This window comes from Panthera leo, chromosome D2, assembly GCF_018350215.1.
Source record: "Panthera leo isolate Ple1 chromosome D2, P.leo_Ple1_pat1.1, whole genome shotgun sequence".
Taxonomy (NCBI): domain Eukaryota; kingdom Metazoa; phylum Chordata; class Mammalia; order Carnivora; family Felidae; genus Panthera; species Panthera leo.
Window position 1 is genome coordinate 69,348,490 of NC_056689.1, and position 24,136 is coordinate 69,372,625.

The 24,136-nt window shown below is 48.6% G+C and overlaps 1 protein-coding gene across 5 annotated transcripts in view; it reads left to right on the forward strand.

Moving 5' to 3' along the window:
- The window catches only part of VTI1A (vesicle transport through interaction with t-SNAREs 1A), a 357,198-nt gene that overhangs the window by 327,610 nt on the left and 5,452 nt on the right, over positions 1 to 24,136 (forward strand). For 2 of the 5 annotated variants that reach the window (XM_042908243.1, XM_042908244.1), the window contains one exon: positions 17,898 to 23,537. The exons of 1 other annotated variant lie outside the window; for it this stretch is intronic. In XM_042908243.1, coding sequence (XP_042764177.1) covers positions 17,898 to 17,991 — 94 coding nt within the window. In that variant the 3' untranslated portion in view covers positions 17,992 to 23,537. Of the gene's footprint in view, positions 1 to 17,897; positions 23,538 to 24,136 lie in introns of those variants that run through there. 2 more of the 5 variants (XM_042908248.1, XM_042908249.1) reach the window with 1 other exon arrangement.

The window sequence follows — 24,136 nt, forward strand, 5'->3', positions numbered from 1 at the left end:
AGACCTGATATTAAATACCAACTTTGCCACTGACTTGCTGTGTGATCGTGGGCAAATTAACTTCCCTAAAGGGGCGCCCGGGTGGCTCAGTCGGTTAAGGGTCTGACTTCAGCACATTTCATGATCTTGCGGTTTGTGAGTTCAAGCCCCGTGTCGGGCTCTGTGCTGACCGCTCGGGGCCTGGAGCCTGCTTCAGATTCTGTGTCTCCCTCTCTCTCTGCCTCTCCCCTGCTCACGCTCTGTCTCTCTCTGTCTCTCAATGATAAATAAACATTAAAAAAAAATTTTTTTTTTGGCGGCTGGGTGTGTGGCTCAGTCCGTTAAGCATCCGGCTTCAGCTCAGGTCATGATCTCACGGTCCGTGAGTTCAAGCCCCACGTCGGGCTCTGTGCTGACAGCTCAGAGCCTGGAGCCTGCTTCAGATTCTGTGTCTCCCTCTCTCTCTGCCTCTCCCCTGCTCACGCTCTGTCTCTCTCTGTCTCAAAAATAAATAATAAAAACATTTTTAAAAAAATTTTTAATTAACCTCCCTAAGCCTCAGTTTCCTCCTCTAGAAAACAACATTGACACCTTTGTCATATATCTCCTATGAGATTTAAAAGAATTTGTGTAAAGTACTTAAAATACCATAAGGCACAAAAAAAGATAAAAAATAAACTTTACCATTATTTTTCTTTTTCTCACACATTCCCTCTCTTGTTACATTGTGAATAAATTATGTTTCCTTTTTCAATTTACTCAATTCTTAGGTGAGTGGCATTTTAAATAATAATTATATACATAATAATCAACAGTTGGAGAAAATGTACAATTACCTAAAGATAGAAAAACACCTACCACCCACATACAAACACTGGTAACGCTTAGCTACGTTTCCTTCCAGTCTTTTTTTCCCCCCTGCACAAAGGCTTGCCATTTGTCTTTGGCCATACCAACTAGTATCACAAACTAATGAAATATAGGAGGTAGTTAAGGCATGTGTTTCAGAGAAAGTGTTCTGCATGCCACCCCACGCTGCTCATTTCCAGAAGATAAAAGAGGTGCCCCCTTTGGAAGCCTACTTCCATTGGCAAGAAGCCAAACTCGGGGGTCATGGCGGAGGTACAATGAGGTTGTCTCAAGAACCCGATGTATCCGAATGCACTCGGTCCCTAGCCCACTGATCCTGTAGCCTGGGAGAAAATTGTGTAAAACTCAGCCCACCTGTTCATAAGACCAGTTTGTCTGCATAAAAAGAGGGTCTGACAAGGCCGCAACTGAGGTTACCATCTGTCAGGCCTGAAGTCAGCCATGTTGTCACCCAAGGCATGGGCAGCTCAGAATTACTGCTCTCGAGTATCTTCAACCACTGGGAAGAAAAGCTTCTCCTAGACTCTTAAAAGGTGTTCTGTTCAGGCCGAAAGGAGAATCCCTACAGCCAAGCATCTCCTGTCAGCTAATTTGATAGTTCTCTATCAAGTAAACCATTAGTGAATACATTGATTCTTTTTTTTTTTCCTTTTTTTTTTTTTTTTTCCAGCTCTGCCTTAGCTATTCCCAAGATTTCTCTGAACCAGTTGGGCAAAATTGATTTTTATTAGTTCCACTGGCCTTGTGGAAAATTATCTCATGAACTGGTTTTTATAAGAAGACTCAAAGCAGAGCACAGGGTAAAAAATAAGCCTATAGCAGTCAAAACTGTTGTCTGAAATGTCTTCAGACTGGAAGGCTGAATTTATTGCACAAAACAAGTACCAGCAAGGCGGAGGTGTGCAGTCCTGCTCGTTATCACCGGAAAGGGGAACCAAAAAGCCGAGTAAAAAATTAAATTTTAATAATGCCAGTGATATTTTCTAAATCTTTCCTGACAGAAAGATTCTCATTATTTTTATCTGTCTCCGAGTAGGTTCCTTTAGTTGCCATCTCAGAAATGGCCTCAGCTATGATTGTTTTCTGGGCTTGAAAGCATCTGAAAAACCAAATATATACAGAGAGAAATATGCTTTAGATTGTTCAAGGAAGAGCCGTGACCGTGGTAACATTTCGGCTCGTGTGTTTGCAGCCAACATTCGCTGGGAACGCCTTCGGGTTTCACAAAAGAGGTCCATGTTGTTAAGACAATTGAAGTAAATCCCAGAACAAAAGGGACCCGCGATCCATTGCACTTGGCTAAGGAGAAACCCAGGGGCCCCCAGTCCCAAGTTGGTTTGTTCTGGAAATCTCCCCGTGCTCGCCACGAAAGGAGATTCAAGGGAAAAATGGAAAAATCCTATTGTTTTCGTAAACGTGCGAACTCGCCTTCCAAGTATCACATGGTATAGAATTGTTTGGGGCTAAGAGGAAAAATCAAGCCAGAGTCATTAAAGTAGCCAACCCACGAGGATGTGAATTCCTTTCGTTGCCTTAGTTCTTCGGTGCCTATGTGTAAACCTGTCTTGGTCCCAAAAGGATTTATAGCAAATTACCTAAATATATACAATAGATTTTCTCTATATAAAATGAAGCCCGGAGTGAGGTTAGTTAGCACACAGACTTGGAACAGCCTATACATTTGTGAGAGGTGGGCCACAAATCTATCTCTAGGCATTCTGGCAGCCAAGTTGAAGAGGAAGATGGTTTCAGTTACATGAGTCAATATCCATAAGATAAAAACATGGCTCTTTCCCCTACCCCGACGAGAAAGAACACCTTCCCATGGGACCTCATTGCAGGGACACACGCTGTGCAGGGTAATAAACAACATGTTCAAGAGCATCCTTACAGGAAATATGAGCTCCACAGGGCTGTTTCTTACTGTTCCTCTGTGCATGCCAGCGGCATCGCGCCAAGAAACAGGTGAGAGCGCATGTGCGAACCTAAACACCACCATCCAGATGGCCCCCCCCCCCCGGGGGCTCTGCTGCTCCAGAGAGAGACCCTAGTGTCTCCAGGAGAGATGGACCCCCTCCATGAAGCTCCTCGATCAACCCCGTATCTCTCCGCTGGACTTCTGACAGAGGTTCGGCAGGGAACTTTGAGGTTGTTCCCTCTGGCAAGGACCTGGGTGGCACTGCCTTATATTGGTAATTAGGTGCCTTCGTGTTGTCTGGTAGCCAGTTAAAGGGTGGATTCCACCACCCACTTTTGAAAATTAAGGCCAAGGAGCTTGAGGGCAGTCCCTCCAAAGGATGACAGGGAAAAAAAGTGGCTCCCCCTTTGTAACATTCAGGCTGATTTTGGCTCAGTTCTTTTAAAGATCCCTCCTAAGTAAGGGTTGGTTTTCCTCTGCGTTGCAGCTAAATAAAGAACCTCAGAATATGTTCGAAGGCCACTCCTCAGCAATTTATGTTCTATCTTTTTATCAAGTCCAAAGGCATAGTCCTCAGCATCAGGAGTGCTTGGGTCACATATATTTACCACTGTTTTAGAGATGGGGAAACTGAGGCACATTTACTTGTTTGTCACAAGATCACTCGGTAGACTGCAAGTCCCTCTTTGCCACTTACCCTCCAATAGAAACCACTTGGTTTCCCATCCCAGGCCTACTGGCTTATAAGATGTTGCATGTAAGATGTACACCATCCTCCATGAGAATCACCAGCTGGGCTCTTCCATGCATTCTGCAGGCTGTGAAGGTCAAGGGGGCTGCAGATGTGGGGTCCGGCCGACCTCTGCCTGTGCTTTTCATCACCCTGCGAGAGGTCCGCAAGGCACACACAAGCTGGTTTGTGGCTTCTGTTGACCTCTCGCTGGCCTTCGACCCGGTAGTTAGGAATCGGTTATGGGCTAAGCTGGATACACTCAGTGTAGACCCTGGTTATTGATGCTTCTCTCGAGGTTGAACTTCACACTTCTGCAGGGTCAGGAGGGCCTCCAAGGGAATCCCCAGTACAGTAGTAGGGCAAGATGCTCTCACTCACCCACCCCCTTCTTTTTCATTTGTTCCTTAATAACCAGTCAGAGGTCACAGACTGAACACCCACAGGCCCGCTCTGCCCCACAGACAGATGTGCTTTGTTTGGCCACTCAGTGCTTTGGAAAACTTTTACTTGGTTGCCAATGTTTAAAACTTGGAGGTTTCACAGAAAGAACACAATTTCTGGCTTCTGTTGGCAAATCAGAAGATCCAGCTGTGCGAAGCCCACTTTGAGCCCCGTGGCAAGCAGGAGCAGCACGCCCCCCACCTCCCCCCGCCCCGCCAGTCTAGAAAACGGTCAGGCACTCCGGATTCTCCCAGTCCCCACTCCTGATGCCCTTGGACTGGATATCCCTCGGCCCCTTCCTCAGTTAGAATAACACGTGTTGTCAGGCCAGCAGGTGACGTGGCTTCACCTGGCACAGACCTGGAGATCCTGCGATCTGATCATCACCCCACCCCAGCCTCCTCCCCCACAAAGAGCTATGAGTCAACCATCCTGCTGATAGTTAATAAGCCTTCAGAGGAGGCCTTCTTAACCTGGAGTTTCCCTGCTCTAAAATGATTAATGCTGCTCTGGGGTATGTAAAAATCAGTGTAAGGGAAAAGATTATGAAGGACATGTCATAAGTTTGAGCACACAGTGCATGCCTCTCTGGGGGCATCATGTGCTCTCCGGCCAGGAAAACGGAGTAGCCCAGGGATTAGCACCAGCAGGAGGTGGAATGGAATGGAATGGAATGGAATGGAATGGAATGGAATGGAATGGAATGGAATGGAGGGACCAGGGGCAGAGCAGGGTGCCCGGAGCCCAAGACTGGGGTCACCTGATGGAAGCTGGAAATATAGAGGCCTGCCAGGAGCCACAGTAGAAACGGAGCTGCAGAGAAGGCAGAGAAAGAAAGGGAAGAATACCCTGGCTTCTCTCTGCCTCCCGGCCCCTGTGTCCTCCCAGTGCCTCCCATTGGCTGAATGCGGCAGGAAGCCAGTCGACACAGAGTGGCATGGCGGCAGGCAGCAGCCTCTCTATGCTGCAGAGAAAAGCAATAAAGGAACGGGAAAAGGACTGAGGAGAAGCAGCCTCAGAACCGGCACCATGGGGATATGATTCAGATATCATTCAGCTTGCCACAGAGCCAAATCTGGACAAGACAGAAAAGTCATAATCTAGAAATTGTAACCACATCCCTCAAGAGTTGACAGAGATACAGGTAGCTGATAAACCACTGCCAAAATGTTCCTTCCTCCTGACATCCAGAAAGAAAAAAAGGTGTAAATCCATCACAATTAGGAGATAAGTATCTAACATCATATCTTGCAGAGAAATAATGTTAGAGCTCATCACAAAAGCCGAGGCAGCTGCGTCTCCACCAATGCAATCTCAACCAGCCATGTTTCCAAAGAGGCATCTCGGCTGTCAGGGGGTGTCCCCAGGGAAACTATAACAGAGCCGGAAGAGGCAGCCTCCACCTTCCTGGGTAACTTAGTAGCTGCTGAAGATGGGGCTACCGGGAGCGTGGCTCAAGCCTGGACCCACAGAGGCAAGCTAATCAGGGTCAGCAGCAGGATGCACCCTGCAGGAATTGGAGAGAAATCTGCAGGCTTTCCAGGCCAAGGCACCTGAGGGGGGGGGGGGGGGGGGGGGGGCGGAGGGGGGGCGGGGGGAGCTGTCTACTGGAGGGGGAGCAGCCAAACAGGAAAGAGGTGCAGGGCACATTGTGGGGAAATCTGTGAGTCCTAATAGAGTAGAATAATAATAATTCTTACACTTACATACTGAGCAGTTACTATTACCAAGCACTGACCTAAGACCTTCATGTGGAATTAACTTATTTATTAATGTAATTCGTTGAGGTACTGCTATTATTGGCCATTCATTTATTTATTTATTTGAGAGAGAGAGAGAGCACGAGTGGGGGAGAGGGGCAGAGGGAGAGAGAAAGAGAAAGAATCTTAAGCAGGGCTCAAACCCATGACCCTGGGATCTTGACCTGAGCTGAAATCACCCAGGCACCCCCGTTCCATTTTTTTTCTAATGAGGAAACCGAAGCAGTGGTTCTTCGGAGCTTCCAGATTCCTTGCGTTGGTGCTTTTGTTTCTCTTTTTCAGTAGAGGACCAAAGGAGGATTGTCCACGTTCTGTGCTGCCAGGAGAGAGTAGTTTCCAGAGAGAGAGTACATTCCCAATGTCCAGGCAGGGACACTGGGAAGAACACTGCCATCTACTATCACCATCACACCATAAAATAAGAACATTTTCACCTTCTCACGCAAACGTGGCAAAAGGACTTAACCTCCGAGAAATAATGAAGCAACTTGCACAGCTGGTGTGTGGCAGATCCCGGGTTCGAATGCGGGCGGTTTGGCTCCAGAAATGAAAGGAGCCGATCAGCTTCTGTCCGAATGGCTTCTCTGGAGGATGGAAGGGTGGGGGCCCCCCAGCCAGGAGGAACGGCAAGTGGCCAGCTGAGCAGGGCAGTGAGGCTGCTCACAATACAGGGGCAGGACCCAGTGGGAGTGGGGAACCTCAGGGCACCCAGCAGGAGGGGGTGGGGCATGGGGGAGAAGCACCTAAACTGGGAGCTGGGAAAGGGGTCATCCTGGCCTGTCATCGTGTTGGCTGCCTTGTGCTGAGAACTTGACCACGGCTACATCTGAAGTGGGCTTTGGCTTCTCCCTGGGTAGGCCTGAGCCACCAAATCTGGGTTGTCATAAGTCAGGATCATTGTGACATTAGATGACATCACACATGCAATAGACATCCAAGACCACAAAAGGACACCCTGCCTTTTTAAGAGTGTCTAGGACACAGTCCCGTGTGCTGCCCACACCCTGTGCCGAGAATGCTTGGGAGAGATTCCTTTATTACATTTCACGGATGAAAAGAGACTTTTAGACCTTTCCCAAGATCACACAGTGCGTCTAGCTAATTCTCTCACCTGCTTTTTTCTGTCAGGCACTCTATTCCGACAGATGCATTAAATTAAATCTTCTGCAGATCGGGCATCTTCCTAGAGTATATTCCCTCATCTGTAGGATAGGTGATGTAGACATAATAAAAAATCATGCTGTTCGAGGTCACTGGGGGACGGGCAGTTGTGAGAGGACAATTGCCATTCCCCTTTTCCCCCGAATTCAAGGCGGGATCAGGTGATCATGCATTTACCTAGAAGAGAGAGGCAGAGAGGACAATGGCCAATGTGCCCATAACTGAAGAAAACTGACGAAATATGCTACTGAATAAAAATGAACCTCATCTAGGGGTGCCTGGGTGGCTCAGTCGGTTGAGCGACCGACTTTGGCTCAGGTCATGATCTCACGTTTTGTGAGTTCCAGCCCCACGTCGGGCTCTGTGCTGACAGCTCAGAGCCTGGAGCCTGCTTTGGAATCTGTGTCTCCCTCTCTCTCTGCCCCTTCCCCACTCATGTTCTGTCTCTCTCTGTCTCAGAAATAAATAAACATTAAAAAAATTTTTTGGGGTGGCGCCTGGGTGGCTCAGCCAGTTAAGCGTCCGACTTCAGCTCAGGTCATGATCTCACGGTCTGTGAGTTCGAGTCCCACATTGGGCTCTATTCTGACAGCTCAGAGCCTGGAGCCTGTTTCAGATTCTGTATCTCCGTCTCTCTCTGACCCTGCCCCATTCATGCTCTGTCTCTGTCTCAAAAATAAATAAACGTTAAAAAATTTAAAAAAAAAATTTTTTTTTAATGAATATCATCTTAATCATTTACTGTGCATTTACACTGGGCACTAAGAAAAGAGTTGACTTTGGTTAATTAGCATTCTGTACTTTCAACAAAATTAACTAGCATACCCCATTATTCTGTCTATGGAGAAGCATATAAAGATGAAGATTTCAGGGGTGCCTGGGTGGCTCAGTCAGTTGGGCGTCTGACTTTGGCTCAGGTCATGATCTCACGGTTTGTGGGTTCGAGCCCCGCGTCGGGCTCTTTACTGACAGCTCAGAGCCTGGAGCCTGTTTCGGATTCTGTGTCTCCCTCTCTCTGCCCCTCCCCTGCTCACGCTCTGTCTCTCTCTCAAGAATAAATAAACATTAAAAAAGATTAAAAAAAAAAAAGATGAAGACTTCAACGACTTGCCCTTCAAACAACCAAGAAGAGTCTGGTAGAAGACGTAAGACAAACCGATTATATCAATAACCACCATAGTATTGGGGTGTCCTGCAGGGGTGGAAGATAAGATTAGGGGGGTGATTTGAGGCCTTGGCGAAAGTGGGGATGAGAATAGTCTCCACGTCACAGGATTGTTGTGAAGGTTCAACAAAGTGTAGAGGAGGCCAGAACAGCACCTGGCCCAGAGTAAATGCCCAGTGAGTACGAGCTGCAGGTGTGATGTGGCTATGTCTGTGCTCAGTCCTTGATGAGGCATCGCCCCCATCACCAGGGACACCACCCCGCCAAGGCCTGAGGAAGAATCCCCAGAGAGTCCAGCCGGGTCGGATTTTCTAGCTCCGAGATTCGAAAACTTTCATGGTTCTCTGATTGGGACTTATTTTTTTTATTTTTTATTTTTGGAGAGGACAGAGGATTGTCCACTTTTTATTTCGCCTAGTAAGAGAGACTAACTTCCAAGGAGAGTGTATTTCCGATGTCCCAATAGGGTCATCGAGGCAAAAACCTACCATCTACTATCACCATCATGCCGTAAAAGGAAGGGCATTTGAACTTGAACATGGAAACGGTGGACAGGACACAATATCAAAGAAACGGGCGGTCCTTTAAATTATGTAATCTCATTTTCGGGGAGAAGGAGCCTTCCGTGTTAACTCTTTGTTTATGGCTTCAGCTTCAGTCTGGAGTTGGGGAGCCATGTCTTCCGTCACGCATGCACCAGGTTGTGTTCCTTGATTTTGTCAAACGGGCCCCCTTAGAAGCAGCGTGTTTGTGAAGTGCTATCGCGTGCCATCGCCACGGTGGCCCTGGCCGCTCGGATGAGCCTGAGCATTACTGTGAAACAAGAATGGGCCTGGGGGGTCTGAAGGCCCAACTGTCCCCCAAATGGTTGACCTTGGACACGTCCCTTCGCCTGTCAGGGCCACAGGGTCCTCACCTCTGTAACCAAGAGTCCTGCCCAGGGTGTGGAGACCTCCGCCAGCTCTAGCGGTCTGCAAACCTGTGAGGGTTTAAGTATATCATGCGTTTCTAGAGCATCATTATTTCATTCCTTTCAAGTTTTTTCTAAGCACTTTGATTCTATCTGAAAGCCCAGTCACCAGCAAAGCCACCCTCCAGGCCCCTCGCCATGGTGGAGTCCATATTTGAGAATGGCGGTGGCTGTGGCGCCCAAACTGAAATTTGATGTCCACATTTGGCAACAGAGCGCAACGTAACCGCAGATTACTGATCAAAATCCGTCGGTCTTATCAGTGAGCTCTGACAGGTACTTGCTGGCTGCCTTCCCAGGCTGGGAAGGCATCCCTGAGCCAGCCAACGGGACCCCCTCCTCCCGCCTTTGATGTCCATGCGGCCACCTCAGAGAGAAGGAAGCCCTGCTGGGGAGAGTGTCGCTGTGAGGCCCAGATAGACGCCAGCCTGTGGGAACAAGAAGCTTGGCGAGCTTGAGGAGGCAGCGGCTTCCTGGACTGCTGCCTTCCTCCACCTTCCCAACCAGCCTCTGGAAGTTTCCCAGGCAACTTCTCCGACCTCTAGACAACTTTCTTCCCGCCTCTCACCTTTCCTGAAATGACATCCTCTCTCACAGAATTATTTGCCGACCGCCCGCATGTAAAGGGCTTTTACCTTCCAAAGTGCCTTACCATCTTTAATGAACTAATCCCCGTTCTCCCTGTGGTTGGGGGAGCCGAAGTTGCTTGGGAAGGAGCTGAAACCCACCCCAGGCAAATCCACACAACAAATTGGCCTGCGCTGGCATTGCTCTAATGATGGCCTTTGTTGTCAGGTTTCTGTGATTGATTGCTCATCGTGACACCCTGAGCTCCCACAGGGCTGGGACTCTCGTGTTACCTTTTTTCTTCGGAAGGACTTGGCCAAACCGGCCATACCTGTCTGCGCGTGGCCCGAGGACCACCCTGTTCTCCAGCAGAAAAGGGCCAGCCTTCCGTAGCTTTTAGCTGTTAGACCAGGAGCGAGCAAACTGCAGCTAGCCCCACTGCCTGGTTTTGTATGGCCCACAGGACCAAAATCACTTTACGTTGTTTCTTTTCTTTAATATTTATTTTTGGGAGAGCGCAAGCGGGAGAGGGGCAGAGAGAGGGGGACGGAGGATCCGAAGCGGGCTCTGTGCTGACAGGCTGACAGCACAGAGCCCCATGTGGGGCTCGAACTCAGGAACCACGAGATCCTGACTTGAGCTGAAGGCGGACCCTCAACCGACTGAGCCACCCGGGACTGAGCCCCCCCCTTTATGTTTTTAAATGATTGAAAAAATCAAAATAATTTTTTTGACATATGGAAAGTATATGAAATTCAAACTCCCGTTTCCTAAAAGGAAGTTTTCTTTGAACACAGCTACCCTTGCCCGCTTACGTTGTCTAGGGCCGCCTTTGCGCCACAAAGGGCAAAGCTAGCACTTGCAACAGAGACCACATGGTCCACAAAGCCTGAATATTAGTGTCGTGAGTTGAAATATGTTCTCCTCTAACCCTCTGGCCCCCCAAGTTCATGTGTCGAAGCCCTAACCCCAGGACCGTGGGACGTGACCTTATTGGGAAATAGGCTGACGTTACTGGTTAAGATGAGGCATACTATGGCAGGGTGCTCCCCTAATGCGGTAAGAATAGCGTCCTTATAAAAAGAAGAAACTCGGGCACAGATACACGCACAGGGAGAGGGCCATCGCCAAGACGGAGATCAGGGTGACACAGGCACTCCAAATATTGCCAGCGCACCACCAGCAGCAGGGGAGAGGCGTGGAACAGATTCTCCCTCCACCTTTGGAGGAGCCAACCTGCCAATACCTCCGTCTCTAGCTTCTAGCCTCCAGAACTGTGAGACCGAGAAATTTCTGTTGTTGAAGCCCCCAGTGTGTGGTCCTTTGTAAACTAATACATTTGCTCCCTCATCCCTTTACAAGAAGACAGTTGCTGATCCCTGTTGAACTAAGTAGAAATTTGGAAGTGGGGGTAAGCTACTCTGGTCCTCACTCAGGACCTAACCTAGGTGTGCCAGGGCTCAGGCACCCGTCCCTGTCTCCTGGGTTCCTCGCTGGAGTGTGCTCATTTCTCCACCTATCAAAATGTATCCCTCCTGTGCCCTGTTCCCTCAGGGCTGCCAGATAACCCACTTCTCCTCGTCTTAGGTCAGGAAGTGTGGACGATGAATGGTGGGCGATGGCTTAGTAAGTTGGCCCAGAGATGACATCTGGTTTTCCTCTTATTTTTGTTTTAATTTTTTTTAATTAATTACTTATTTATTTTTATTTGAGAGAGAGAGAGCGTGCACGCGCATGCACGAGCAGGGGAGAGGGGCAGAGGGAGCGAGGGAGAGACTCTCAGGCAGGCTCCACACTCAGGGTAGAGCCTGCCATGGGACTTGATCCCACCACCCTGGGATCACGACCTGCGCCGAAATCGAGAGTCAGATGTTCAACCGACTGAGCCACCCAGGTGCCCTGGTTCTCCTCCTGTTTTAAATGCCTTATCCCAGAGGCAGGAGTCTTATGAGACAAGTCCTCTCAGGTCCCCCATCCCGTGTGGCTTTGGGCAGCTGCCCGCTCTGTTCATGAATGGAAATTCTCATTCTGAGATGAAAGAAACAACAGCTCCTAAAGATTAGGGGCCCCACAGCTCGGGTCAAACTTTCCAGGGAACCAGGCTGGGACTCTCCTGCCCTTAGAGGAAGACTTTGTACAGTCCCAAAGTGAATATGTGATGCAGCCTTGGAAACGTGGGTGGAGTCATGGAGACCAGTCCTCAGAAAGGCCAAGCCAAGATGGCCAGGTCCATATCCTGTTCTGGATCCAAAACTCCCATGTATCTGTGTCCTGGGGTTGCCATAATGAAGTATCACAAACTGAGTGGCTTAAAACGACAGCAATTTATTGTCACAGTTCTAGGGGCTTGACGTCTGAAGTCAGGGAGTCAGCAGGGCCATGTTCCTTCTGAGGGCTCTAGAGAAGAATCTTTCCTTACCTCTTCCAGATTCTGTGGCCCCAGGCATTCCTTGGCTTATAGCCAAATCTCTTCAGTCTCTGCTACCAACCTCTCACATGGCCTTATTCCCTGTGTCTTTCTGTGTCCTGTCTTCCTATAAAAACACCAGTCACTGGATCTAGGGCCCACCCTACACCACCCTAATTTTATCTCAAGATCCTTAACAGATTGCATCTGCAAAGACCCTATTTCCAACTGAGGTCACCTTCTGAGGTTCTGGGTGGACATGAATGGGGTGGGGTGGAGAGGGACACTGCACCTCAGTAAAATCAGTATGGTTGAAGTGAGAGAAGTCTCAACCAAACTTGCTGAAATCCAAAGGAAATTGTTTGACCCCTGTGACTGGGAAGTTTCAGTGTGACTCTTCCTGCACGCAGCAGGATCCAAGGGTCCAAATAATGCTTTTAGGAATCAATCTCTTTTCCTCATCTCTGGACACTGTGTTCCTCTATGTTGGCATCTTTCAGGCAGGTTGCCATCCTGCAGGGTGATAAGAATGGCCTCTGGCTGTTCTAGGCTTCCATTGTCCCTACAATCAATCCCAGTAAAGAGAGTACCTTTTTCTTGACTTTCCAGAAAAAAAAAAAATCCCCAGAGGTCTCTATCTGGCTCCGGCGATGTGCCAGTTCCTGAACAAATACCTGTGCAAGGAATAGAGAGCTGTGATTACCTGGGCCTGCCTGGGTCATATGTCTACCTGTGGAATCAGAGAATTGGGGTCAACCCTACCTGAACTCTAGGGGTGAGGCTGAGGATACTTCCCAAAGATGCAGAATACAGAAGACCCTGGATGGCCACGTATCAGGGGGCAGACCAACCATACAGCTCTAGCTCAGATGCAACCGTGTGCCCAGCTTTGAAAATGATGCTTCAAATTCAAGTTAATGTTACAGGCTGATGACAAGGAACCATATCCCCTATTCCTGTTTGCATTTCTTTCTGGTGAATGCTAACGTCGAATTTGATATCGAACTTAGAGAGCCTTTCCCTTGGCCCGTGTTTTTGAGAACTTCCCAGAGAGACACAGGTGCAGACTCCTCGGCACAGTTTACCCCATGCTCTCATGATTGCTAATGGTTCTGCCCATTGTTCCTGTTCTGTCAGACCCCAGAGGTGGGGCATCATTATTCAGGCCCATTGGCCAGGCAGGAAAGCCTGTGCAGGACGGGGCACTGAACCTATGGAGTGTCGGGCACTCTTCAGCTAATGAATGCAGGCTTGCAAAAGAGTTTGGACACTGCTGGCATCCTTAATGGGAGGGTGGCTAATAGCTAACTCCTAAAGCTGTGCTCATCTACGCACAGCCCTTAGAAACCAGGAAGCACACAACATAAACCTTCAGAGGAGCCCTTGTAGGTAGAGCCTCTCCTTCATGCATTCAGCAAGCACATTTTTGAGAATGTCTGTGCCAACCTCTGTTTGAGACACTAGGAATACAAAAGACAAAGGAGAGTCAGACCCTCGAGTCTACTTTTTATTGGAGAAACCCGTGCAGAAACAGAAAATCATAAAACTGTGTGATAAGGGATGCACAGGGAAGTACAAGAGTCAGACAAGGTCACGGTCAGGAAATTCTTCATGGAAGCAGTGGGAACGACACGCTGTAGATCAAGGACTTGGTTTTGGAATCTGGGTGAATCAACCTAACGATGCCTTTAGGTCTCAAATAACAGGAGACCTAACTCAAACTAACTGGAGAAATTAAGTTAACTTTTTTCTCATCTAACTCAAAGTCCAGAGGAAGGGTCGTTTGATACAGGGTTTCACCATGTTTTCAGGACCAGGGTTCCATTTCTCTGCCATTCTTTCTACTGCGCTATCCTCCGCGGGTCAGCTTCTCGGGATGGCTCCCCTTGTGGAAACAAAACAGCTGCAGCAGATCCAGGCCTAACATCCACACCCCATATGATCCAGGTGACGCCGCATTCGAAGCCAGGCTCCTGGGACTCACTCGGTTGGAATGGCCTAAGTCACGTGGGTGCATCCCATCTCATTAAGCCATTTTTCATCGCCTTAAGACAACTCTGCTGTGAGTCCAGGGGAGTCTCCTGGGCGGTGGTGTTCCATGTGATGAGTCGGGGATCCAGGCAGGAGCAGTGCCTGCCGTCCTGTAACTCCACTCCTGAAACATACAGCCTCCTGAATCAGAACAGCAAGGGAAGAGCCAGCAGAGAGTCAAACACTGCAAGTCAGATGCCATCCCCCGGCATGGGACTGACAGCCAACACTTCCGCTCACATTTCGTTGACTTAACGCAAGTCACGTGGCCGCACCTAACTTCAAGGGACAGGTGAGAGCCGTCTGTGCCTAGAAGTAGAGAACAGGGTGACGCCTCCTGCGACTGGAATTTCCGGGCTTCTCAAGCGGGAGAGAGAACCGCACCACGTGCCACGCCCGCCTGCCCCCTCTCTACCCAGTCCCCTCGATCCCGCCGCCACACGCAGGAGCTTGTTTCCAGAAGGGGAGGAGACTGGCAATGGAAAGATTAGCCGCTCCCAGGGTTCCACACGGGGATCAGTATTTTCAATAGTACTTTGTGAGTTCAGCCTCAAAGTAAATGGTTAATTCATCTTGTATCAACAGCACTGTGATTCATAATGTAAACTTGGAGAATCCTTGATGTTTCGGGCCCACATTCCTTTTAATTTGGCTCTGCGTTCTTTTAAAGCCACAGTGTGCTCACTTAATAGAATGCAGCATGCAAATGCACAAGTTTTTGCCCGGAGGCAATTTAGCCTGGCTGTTTCAATGGATGTCTTCTTTCAAGTGTATATTCTTTCTTAAATTATTTACTGGGTAAACACATTTTGCATTTTCAAAAGGGAGATTAAGACAGCTTGCTGCAGACCTAGCTGAACGTAAAGCCCCCGGTTGCCCAAAGTTAGAAACAAGTTACTTCGGGCTTCCCCAAAGTTCCTTCCCTGGCTCACTAGCTGGGAACCCCTCTCCCGGCTTGTTTTTCTCATTCTCTGCAAACTCCCTGTTCCTTTCTGCTTTGCCTACAGCAATACCTGCCAGCCGCCCCTGGCTGTGACTGTACTCCAGGCTTCCTCACAGATGGGGCCCGCCAATGCCAGCCTTTGTTTCCCCTGCTCCGGGCTGGCTGGTTCCTATCCATTCACGGGCCCCAGCAGCTCCCTTTTCTGGTCCTTAGAGGCACCATATCAACCTATAACACCTTTGAGGTCCAAAGCTGGGTTGCTAACCTGAGTCAAGCTTACTTCCAACTCTTGTCTGCTCCAACTCTTCCCCCACCCCCCCTTCTACACGCTTTGTCCTAAAGATCTGCCAGCCCTTGGTTTGAAAGCAAGTGCTCTCTCCTGCACACATCCTCCACCGCCCGACTCCGTTCCGCGAGGACCGTTCCTTCTCTTAGCTTCAGGGAGAAGACCCAGCAGCGCTCGGAGAAGGCATATGGCATGAAGTTGCCTCTTTGGGGGGTTTGCTTCAACTTGTAACTTCAGCCTTTTCTGTGCGGACTCCCTGCGTTTTTCCTGCAAATTGAGTTTGCGCAGGTTTCTCCTCCGTTCACCTTTGAATGGACCCATTACAATTACAGGAGCTGCGTTCTTTGATGATCATCCTTCGGGTGGGTCTCTTTTGAGTGCGGTGTGCCAGCAACTGTCCTGTGTGTGCTGGGGCTGTAGAGGAGAGGGCTCCGGGCTCTGGACACACCAAGGAGTGAGTGGACAGTTCGGTCTTTCTGAATGTCTGTGACCCCAGCAGAGAGGTCAGGCTCTCCTGGGATCGGTTATGTGCTGAGTGAATTAAACATATAAGCTGTGAAGAATGATTGTGGGGGAATCACACCCCTGTTGGCCTTGAGATGAGGGAAGCCAGGGAAGAGCTGAGGATTCAGGGATTCCTGTGTATTCATTTTGCTAACCATGCTTCAGATTAAACAAGTAACACCCGCGGTTAATCCTTTATAAATTAGCATCATGGATGCCTTGGGGCCCTCAACCCACAAATAAAATGGTTGTCAACCGAGAGATACACTACCGTATATTACTTAAGGCAGACTTTTAAAGAGTTTTCATGCTTTTAATCTGTTTCACTGCTGAGTTTCAATTTTGCTGATTTCCTCTGCAAGTCTGACGCAGATGACTGTGGTAAATAGAGATTGTGACAGTGACTTGGGCCAACGGGATGTGTAGAGACTGCTCTGAAGACTTCTGCCCCCTTCCAGAGAAGAGGGGAAAAAAATCAATTTGGGTTTTAAATCAAGCCAGCAAGTAGCACCGATCAGTGTTCATAATTAGCCTCACTTTAACAAGGCGTGAAGTCCTGTTTCTATTTATTTATTTGGGGGACAGAGAATCTTCCTGCCTCCTGAGTAAATATGGCCTGTTAAGTCTGAATTAGCTGTCATGGCAGAAGAATTAATGTCAGGGCGCAGCCTTTCTAGTGGGCAAGGGAAGAAATAAACGAGACAGATCTTAGCTGAGCCTTCCGTGATAAATGAGGACCGAGCAGACCATTCATCTCCTTCGAGGAAAGTGGACACAGGCACTAAAGCAGTTTTGCGGAAGACGTGTCAGCAAATGTGATCATTTTGTAACCTGTCAGGAGGCAAGGATGCTAGTCCTTCCAGGGGCCCACAGGGGAGGGGGCTTGTCTGATGTGACCGTCTCTCCATCCATCCATTTAGGTTTGGAGAAGGAGGGGGTGGGCGAGGAGAAATCCAACTGAAGCCACAAGGATGTCTTCCTTCCTTCCGATGTGAAAGAAACTCATCCGGAAGCTAGAAAAGCCTGCCAACACCCTCCAAAGGTTTCTTCACAGAGATACAAAAATAGGAGGGCAGGGTCTCCGTGAGACTAAGACAGCAGACCTTTTTCTGCTTGATATTTGCAGGAACAGGCCGATGGGATTTGCTGTGGGGTGTTAGGCACAGGGACGGCTGCCTCTACCGCCAGCCGCTCTATTGCTGTGGTGGGTTCTGTAGGAGGCGGGGTGGGGGGGGGGATGTGTGTGTGTCAGGCCACTTGACCTGGGTCCCCTTTGACAGTCTCAACAAAGCATTCTGTGGTTCAACCCCTTTTCTCAGACTGAGCTAACACGCTGTGAGGCAACTTTGTTGGAAACTCTCTGCAAGCATCTTGGAGCACGTGTCTCTACTCTGGGTCTCCTCCTGACCTGCCAGTTCCCCGTCATTCACATTGGCTTATATTTGGGCCCCTGGAATCCCCAGAGGTGAGGGCCCACCAAGCAAAGCACATGAGGCACTCGGGTACTCTGTAATTCTCGTTTCCATCTTTTTTTTTTTTTTTTTTTTTTGTTTTTTGTTTTGTTTTGTTACGGAGCAAATGTAACGTTTCCTCCTGGCGTAACCGAGCAGTGAGCCCCAGTGACAGATGACGGTTTCACAGCCTGAGCTGCGAGTTTGACACTTGCTTCTTAATCCTGTCCTTTTCTTCCTAAATCTCTCTTTTACTTTTCCCCAGGTATTTTTGTACAGGTAAGTACCTCACTGACATATGTTTCCTTGGAGTCTTTTACTTTAACGGGAAACACTGCAAAAAAAATGAGGCTTGTCTCACATTTTAAATTAAAAAGAGAAGCTCGCGTGGGGCCCTTGATCGCTTAAAGATTACCGCATGGTACCCTGAGCCTGGAAAGCCATTTGATTCGCTTTAGCATTTCTCTGAGTGCCGCGTGACAGTCACCGCGGAGTCGTTCATTTCCTCGTGCGTCGTTTGTAGGCCCAAAAACTCGTGCACGCACACATGCACGTGCGTACTCACGCGCGTTCACACTCAAGCCCCACACGGGGCTCCCTACCCCCACCTGCGAAACCGTCGTTTGATTAGCCAACTTGGTCTTGGCTGGTCTTGGTCAGAAAGTCCTTCATTTATCTGTGATTTTTTTTTTTTCCTTTGCTCTTTCCTAGAATCATCCAGAACCGCATCCTGGTCGTCATCTTGGCCATCATCCTGGTTGTCACCATCCTGATGGCGATCACTTTTTCTGTCAGAAGACGCTGATGGATCTGCTCTTCCCTGATAAACAGCAACAACGGCTTGTTCTGAGTAATTAAGACAAAATGGTCACATGAATCATTCTTTTGCGCCGACAGGCCCTGAACGACCCTCCCTCTTTTCACCACTGTTCGGCTGAAGCGCAGAGTGTAAAAATATTTTCTATTCCTGCTTGCGTGTGGGTCGGTTTCCTTTTCTAGGTTTGTCTTCACCCAGATTTGTTTTTTGTAGGAGAAGGTGAATGTTTATTTGCCTTTCGGTAATTTCATCTACGAACCAAAATAGCTTTGGTGACTTTCTTCCTTGCCCCGTGGACGTGTCAGGGGTCATGGTTTGGGATAGGGCACGATGAGTCAGTCGTGGGGCATCTGATGGGCTGTGCTGTTTGTCACACATCTCTTGTCTCCAAATTGCCCTTCTGTGATGTCCAAGGATAAAAATGCAGAGAAAAACAGAGGCCACAGCCAGTGACCCACTCCAGCAAACCGGCCCTGTTCCTACCCAGGCATAATGAATATAGTCTACCTGCCTGAGTGCTTTCATTGTAAAGGTGGATATTTAATGTCACTTGTGCAGGAAATTGACTTAGCACTTTCTCTGTTTTATATATATATATATACTTTTCTTTTTTTTTTTTTACAGCCAAGAATATTTTTGCTGAGTCTGCCCAAGATCCACTTTTCATAACTTTGCTTACTGGCTACATGAAATATTTCCTTACCTTCCCCAAATCCCACAGTCCCTAGAATTTGCTGGCAAAGTAAGCCTTGGCACGGTATTTAATTGTGACCCCCTCTCCCCTGACCTGTGTAAGCATCTCTGTATCCTTTCGGTTTTAATATCTGCACTGCCAAAAGCAGCCCTCATACATGCAAAAGGTCTGACAAGGTTCCCTCCACATCCATTCCAGTATGTAAAGAGAACATGAATATTTCAGGAAGAGCAAGAACATGAGTCCGTCAGTGTGAAATTTCAAATGTGATTATAAATATGGCATAGAGCCCTATAGGATGATTCACTAGAAATAAACTTTATGGAAAATGTTCACTAACCTCCTTCAAAAGAATAGGGGGGTTGCAGCGTGTTACAAAGGACGGCTTGGATTTTCTACAAAAAAATGTTAGCACAGCCTTCCTGAATTCACTGTGTATTCAAACCTCTGACATGCTTTGTGATTGTTTTTGGTTTCTTTCTATCCGAGGTAACCGGGAATTGCGTTCAAAATGAGTTCATTTATGATCAGGCTTCAAGTTGCCCAAGCTGAGGTCATTTTCCCCCTAGTCATAAAGCAAAATGTGTTTTTCTTAAGACTTCATTGGCATTTACAAGGTCCGTACTATCTTTTTGAATGTAATTGGAAGCTTTGAATCCTTGAAAAATCAGACCTGTTCTCTTCATAAAAAATGCTAACCACCTGTGCCCAGAGATTGAGATCACCTGGATGGGGCACTTTATTTTATATTTTGCCCCAGCTCCGAGAAGAACCTTTATGGTTTAGAGAGGAAATGCAGAATGGCAAAATCCACCGGAGAGATCGTACTTAGCAAAACAGGCCAGGGCCTGCGTGTGTCCAGATAAATCATTTAGTATTGTGTAAATAAAGCTGCAGCCTTTACTTTGCAGGGATCGTATGGGATTTTGGCAGGGGGAAGTAGGACAGTGAAGGAGTGGGAAGGCAGTGCTAATTTTCCTATCAGCTTAAGGGATCCATCTCAGCAAGGTTCTTTTATTCCGATAACGGATTTTGTACATGCTGAACACATTGAAGAAACCATTAAAAAGCAGGGGAACAAACAAACAACCTCCTTCCCGTTCCGAAACACTAATGGTGGGGAAGTATTACACCGACCTCTCCGGTGGCTTCTTTGGAAACTGTTGATCTCAGCTAAAGCGGGTAACCAGTTATCCAGCTGTATACGCCTCACGCCTCTTCCCAAGGCCACCCAGCAAGCCAGGTTGGTCTGATCATCTAAACCCACTGGCTTCTCGATATGTCACTAACACCTTGCGTTCATGTTGAAGTAGATGAAGTGGAGGGCGGGGGCCAGGGGCACTGCTTGCCTCACAATGGCTTTTCCTTTCCAGTTCTACCTCTTTATCAGCTCTTGCCTGAGATTTTGCCCCGGTTCAACCTTGAGAGTGAGAGAATCTGACCAGATGACCCTTGGCCTACCAGCCCCATCAAACCCACCTTGAGAGCGGCCCCCAAGACCCGGGTAGTGAGCGCTCTGTGGGAGGCTGGTCTGAAGTCCCGACAATTCCCGCCTGGCCCTCCGGCTGCTGCAGGAGAAATTCGAGACCGGAGACACGGTTTTCTCCCCACTCCCCTGCTCCACTGGGGAAGGGAGAAAGCCCACAAATCGAAGCAGGTCCTAGATCTGTGAAAGGCTCTGGGAACTTCCTATGTCGACTTTGCGGACCAGTTCTCCAGTTGAGAGCCTGTGCTGAAAAAATGAGGTTCAGTGGGAAGGTGGGGTGGGGGGTGAAGACGAAGAAACACCGAGGAGGAAGAGGAGAAGGAGGCCCTGGCCATATAAAATTCATGCAGACTAAACAGTTTCCCTGACCGAATAAAGTAAAGCGGATGCTACCCTGCTCCGGAATCAAAAGCAATTTAATTAAAGTCTCTTAAGTTGTAAAGAGTTTTAAATGTTCCGTGTTGAAGGCGAATGCCTGCATATGCGATGGGCCTGACGTCAGCCGCCAGGCCTGGGCTGGGAGGCCATTTGCTATTCTGTTTAAGGCAGGCTGGATTGTCTTATTTTGGAACCAGCTTGGTGGGGGGTTTGCTTTGCTACTGCTTCTGAGCCCTGAGCTTCAAAGGCTGAAATTAATGGTGAACAAAATTGTGCAGCTCTGACCGTCCCATGCGGGGCAAGCCCATTGAGGGTTATCATTAAGTAAAGAAATAAAGAGGGGGAAAAAAGCCTGCCTGTTCCAAAAACCTCATCAGATAATGACCTCAGTGATTGGATTTTCATTACCAAACAGCATCCAGAGATTATCTACCCCATAGAAGAAGGGGGGGGGGGTGGGTTGGAAAGAAAGAAAGCAACTGTCTTTCTCTCCTTCTCTTTCTCCTTTTTTTTTTTTTTTGCACATCTTTTCTTTAAAACTGTCAGATCATTTCAGTATTTCAAATCCGAGGAAAACAGCCTGCCTGCTGCTGTATTTGAAGTTCTAATGGTGTCAAAAAGTCACGACTGACTGACAGCCGTCAGTCCCAGAGGGGCTCATTAAATCATAAAAACTTGACAAGGAAATAATTGCGCATCGCCAGCAACTTGGCGCCTGTTTAGACGTTTTTATTTTCTTTCATTATTAGTCCCCACCATTACGTTCATTAACAAATTGCATTAAACAACTGTTAAGGGCTAATGATTTGTTTATCGCTTTTTATTATTATTATTATTTAAACATTAGCTGTGTCATGTGGTACCCTAGCAGCCTCTTGCCGTCGTCTGACTGAATATTTTTCCACTCCGAGCTCTGGGTACTGTTGGAATATGAAATAGATTATTCATTACTCTCCTCTTTGCCACTGATTTGATTTCATGTAGCGTCTTCCACAGAGAAAGATGAAAACTTGTCAAAAATAGGTTATATCTTATTCGAAGGGGCAACAATAGCAGCAGGTACAGGCACACTTTAATATTTAATTAAGGTTGATGTTAACCCCTTTAAATGACTTTAGCTGTAAGTTCTATTCAAATGCAGAAGAGAAAAATAATTGTTCTTAATTTGCAACCTGTTCAGCAAGCATTCTTCCTGGAGTTAGCTGGAAATTTAGAGCCGAATTTTTAAATAATGAAATTTCCCGTCATAAATATTTATAGCCGTTTGTCTACGTAGTTGAGAATTAACTACAAGCAATGATTTCCTCGTCTCTCTGGTTTGAACTGCTAGCCTAGCAGGGCACCTGGCGCTTGGGAGAAATGGCTTTCCTGGGAGAAATGCACATCCAGAGCCAAGGACCGTTGGTTGGTTGTGGCTGGGGCTGGTTTCAGAGGAACCTCTGTGAGTCCCTTGTTTCTGGTCCACTTGTCTCCTCCGCTAGCTGAGTGTGTGGTTGGAGGACTGTGGTCTGGAAAGTAAGTAGGGCTTTCTTAAAGGAGCACTTGTGTGTCCAGTCGGCTGGTGTGGGGAGGGTGTGATGGGGTGTCCGGGGCGTCTCTGTGTAGTCAATGAGCTCATTGCTTTCCTAGTAGACAATAGGAGCCATGCTTTGCTGGGATTGACCTTCCGTCTTTTTTCCTTTCTGGGACTTGCCACTGGTGAGATCATCAGCTTTTCCGTGGGCTCTGAGCTGGAGGGGAAAGGTGGCACCTTCATCCCGAGTCTGAAGTCCGTGGCACTCTCCGTGCCGCAACTGCCGGCTGCCTTTGGTCACCCTGTTTGATTCGATAAGTTTCACATAAGCAGGGAAGCGCTCTCAGAGGCCTGGTTCATTGGTATGTCGGGGCTGGGGTGTGCTGGTCAATATCAAGGAACAAGGAGTACTTCCCTGCCGGCTTGTTTTCCTCCCACCCACGCATCCTCAGAAAGACAGACTCCTTGGGCAGCTGCTCCATGGATGTGAAGGGGAGAGACGGCACATGTCCCTCGCTCAGCCACCACCTCTCAGCATCACCCACCAAAGGACAGACAATCCAGTAGGAGCCGCGGCATGGGAGGGGCTCATCCAGCAGGCACGAGCCACGTGAGGCCAGCCCTAAGCCTCATAGATCACCGTGGGCATAGAAACAGCAGACACACCAGGGCCTGGGGCGGTCTCGAGCTTCCATTTCAATCTGTTCCAAATTAGCCACATGACAACTCGCCACCTTCAGAACGGACTCCACACCTCAGCAAAAGATACGCTCAAAGTCGTTTTTCCAAAAGGAAGGAAGGCTTTGTGGTAAGCCATCCCCAGTCTGACTCCCAAAGACACTGGTTGCCTGAGATGAGATGCCAGCCCTCAAACTTGACTTCGTCCTCTGCTGTAATTCATCACCTTAAACTAAATTCCAGGGAACATTCTTGCTTACATGGCTTTGCCTGTAGCCCATCGCGCTCAAACCAGTGCTGTCTGCCAGGGGCCATCCACATTTTATGACAAGTCGGGTAGCTCTTAGACAACATGTCAGCCTTTTTAAAATGGGGCAGGTGACCGTGTGGAGAGCTCAGAGAAGTTTTTAAAGCCACAAGCAGTGCATCCAAGGAGGGAGACCAAGAGTGGACCGGCACAGGCAGGAGAATATTTGTGTGTGATTGGAACCAAGGCTGGATACAGGGTCCTGAAATAGGTGATGGAACGAGGGTCAGCATCCTCTTCTGTTGTAGAGGAGGGAAGACATAGGGATTGGCGAGAGAGACTGGCCGTGTCCGTTAGGATTCCAGGTCAGCAATAAGATGAATGTTCCAAAGCCAGCTTACCAGAGGCACGTAGGGTAAAAACAAGATGGTGGGGCAGACCCAAAGTGACAGGACAAGGGGATTGGGAATGTGTGAGGAGGTGAGGAACAGATGGTCCGTAGGTGAAGGATGGATTCCTAGCACCAGGGGAGAGGCAATGGTGAGGGGGGCTCATCCCGGGGGGGGGGGGGGGCAGTCAAGAGGGAGGGGCACGGGCATCAAGGCCCTGCTTTGTGCCACCCTGGGCCCATTATCGGCCTCCTTCAGGAGGAGCCAAAGGAGGGGAAAGGCAAGGTGCCTATCTCCCAGGACCCCAGCCCAAATCACACACAACCCCTGTTGTCATGCCTCAAGGAGCTCCCAGCATGCTGTGGGAAAAGCACTTCCTCATCCTGAATCACCTCATTACTCGTGCTACATAAATAACGAAGGCATCACAGAGAGAGGGGGAAATGCCAAGCAGCAGAGCTCTAGACTGTGATTCTGTGAACTCGTGCACCCCCTCCTTCCCTTCATCCAAACAAGGCCCTTTGGCGTGAATAATAGCTCAGCGGCCCCGAAGCCCATATTGATCTGTTGCACACACAGCTCCTCTGAGAGCTGCCTGGACTTTTCCTGGGGGCAGGACAGCACCGTTCAGTGCAGCGCCCTCCCTCCCCCACCTCCTCGGCCTCCCCAGGTGTGTTCAGGAGGGGACAGGACGGGGGCGGGGGGGAAACAGGGGTGGCCAAGGCCCTTCTCCAGCCCAGTGCTGCTT